General features: G+C 34.5%; 1 protein-coding gene across 1 annotated transcript; it reads left to right on the forward strand.

The window, feature by feature from the left end:
- Positions 1–1,163: 1,163 nt before the first annotated feature.
- Positions 1,164–1,742, forward strand: LOC109021184 (ribonuclease H-like). The gene has a single exon (XM_019003775.1). It carries the CDS (start codon positions 1,164–1,166, stop codon positions 1,740–1,742), a length of 579 nt encoding a protein of 192 aa, XP_018859320.1.
- The last annotated feature ends 1,012 nt before the right edge of the window (positions 1,743–2,754 follow it).

A 2,754-nucleotide genomic window follows, 5' to 3' on the forward strand; every position in this document is an offset into this window, starting at 1 on the left:
TGATACTCAGTTTATGTTATGCCAAAGTATTATGGATTTGACTTGTCTTGTAACCATCGCTCCATTACTTTTGGAAAACATGTTTTGTTCTGTATGATAACACTGTAAAATATTTTGTTCTGCATATTGTACTTTGTAAATGCTCATGTTTGCACGCTAGCATATGTCTTCTGCTTACTGAGTTATTGATAACTCACCCCCTATCATTATAATATTTTTCAGATGATGTGGAGAGTTCAACTGAGGACCTGGATTAGATTGGTGAACGTGTTTAAGCTGAGGAGCTGATGTTAGAAGAAGGAATTCTGATGTTCTTTAGTTACTAGTTAGCTTGTTATGACTACCGGGAGATTATGGACTCCTTAGTTTATTTTGCCGCAGTAATGATTTTGTGGAGTTTTCAATGTGGTTATTTAGAATACTTGATATTGAGTTTTGCTATTAAAGTTTTGGAGTGTTATTTTAGTTGTATTGGGAAATAAGTTTCTTAAGAGACAAGTAGTAATTCTCCAGATCAACTGGGTTTGGGGCATTACATGGAGAGATATTGCATATATCAAAATATATGAAGATATCATTTATAGTTAGAGAAAATATTTGAAATGAATAAAAAATTTTAAAGAGTATAATATTCGAATAATATAAAAAAAAAATAGATAAGCTGATGTATAGTATATTGTAAATGTCAGTATGTAAAATAGAAAAAGTAGGTTTTAGTAATGTAATTTAAAGGATAGGATGAATGAAGAAGCCACTGGGAATGCTCTAAGTTTGAGTTGGGTTGAAAATTTACTTTAAACTATTACTAATACTAATGGTAAAAAAGATATCGATGTGCATGTGGAAAGCAAGATTTGGAGCATTGCCAGTAGAAGTCCGTATTCAAGCTCTTGCTATTCCCATGGTGTCACGCTCCGATTGCTGTGTGTTGGGGGAGGTTGAAACAGTTAACCATGTTTTGAGAATGGGGAGTATTGCCAATCAAGTTTGGAACATGGCATCCACTGCTTTTTGGGAATCAGCCGCATGGAGGGTCGTTCTTGGTGGGAAACAGTTCAAGGGTGGTTCGGATATGCTAGAAAGTCCAGCCAAAGAGGAACAATTCTTGGCCTGCTTCCGTCCATCATCACTTGAGACTATGGTTGAGGAGATGTGAGGCAAGGATGGAAGGGGTACAGGCGTCGGCAAGGGAGGTTTGGACTACTATAAAGGTATGGCTTAGGAACATATCTTCACTTTTGATTCAGCGTTGGGAGATTTCGTCTACTGACACTAACATTCTAAGGGCTCTTGAGGTGCCTTTTAGTAACATCTTGAGAAGGTTGTCGCGGTTAATTAGCTGGAAGAAACCAACTATTGGTTGGGTAAAACTGAACGTCGATGGTAGTTGCCGTGGTAATCCGGGTAATTGTGGTGGAGGTGGTCTCATTCGAGATTCGCTTGGGAATTTTAAGGCGGCCTTTTCTTCTCATTTTGTTCATGGGACCAATAATGAAGGTGAACTTCGTGCCTTAATTGAGGGAGTGGGTGTTTGTAAGGAGATGGGCTTTACGAATATAACGCTAGAATGCGATTCCAGTTTGGTGGTTAATTGGTTAAAATGTCAAAGGTGTTCAATGTGGTACTTATGGGATTACTGGGATGAGTTGTTAGATAATCTACAAGGATTACAATTTACCATCGAGCATCAATTTCAAGAAGGGAATTATCCGACAGACGCCTTGGCCTGTTCAGCCATTTAGGTGAACAAGGTTTCAACATGAGATTTAATTCTTTTGTTTCTCTACCTCGGCACGTAAAAGGTATGATTCGGCTAGACAAGGTAGGACTTCCAAACATACGTCTATAGTTTTTTTATTGGTTTTCTTAGGTCTATTTAGTTTCTTTATGTTTGTCGTCACTAGGCATGTTTAGTTTGTTTCTAGGCATGTTTAGATTTTATTGGTTTTGTTGGTTGGTAGTTTGAGTTGTTTTTTATTTGGTGTGTTTTGTTGTTTTGAATATTACCACAGTAATCTTCCGCCATAAGTGAGGGCTTATTTATAAATATGGGACGGGGCTGCTATGTGGGTGGCTATCGACTCTTTAAAAAAAACAAATACTAATGTTAAGAAGATTTATTAAATAATGGCCATATTCGGTACTAGTGTGGTCGGATCTAGCCAGATCTAATGCAACCAAACACCAAGATGGCAACATTCTACTTTGCAGTAGTTGTCTGCTGGCTACCCATGTAGTGTACACAATGCACCCCAATTTTTTATATTTTTAATTTATGTTTTTATTAAATTTAAGATTTTAAATTCAATATTGTCGAGTTTATTTCAATGCATAAACTTTGTATTTGATGTGTCAAGGATTAGATCCTAAATTTTTTAAAATAAAAATAAATTATTATTATTTTTTGTGTTCAAATTTGGCAAAAAATTTCAAATAATTTTACAAAATTAATAGTATTTTATTTGTTTATAAAATAGTGGTATTTATATTTAGAAACATTCTGTATACCACACTATTATTTCACTTTCATCCCACTATATTTGATGTGGTACATTTATTATCAATAAATAATCATCTATTATATTTGCCTCTTTTATAAAAGTGAAATTTTATTTCTACTCATCACCTATTATTCTCTCTATATTTAGAAACATTCTGTATACCACACTATTATTTCACTTTCATCCCACTATATTTGATGTGGTACATTTATTATCAATAAATAATCATCTATTATATTTGCCTCTTTTATAA

The sequence above is a fragment of the Juglans regia genome, chromosome 16 (genome assembly GCF_001411555.2).
Source record: "Juglans regia cultivar Chandler chromosome 16, Walnut 2.0, whole genome shotgun sequence".
Classification (NCBI taxonomy): domain Eukaryota; kingdom Viridiplantae; phylum Streptophyta; class Magnoliopsida; order Fagales; family Juglandaceae; genus Juglans; species Juglans regia.

Bases quoted from the DNA above. Each gene is read 5' to 3' on its own strand.
- LOC109021184 (XM_019003775.1), top strand. From the start codon at position 1,164: ATGGAAGGGGTACAGGCGTCGGCAAGGGAGGTTTGGACTACTATAAAG.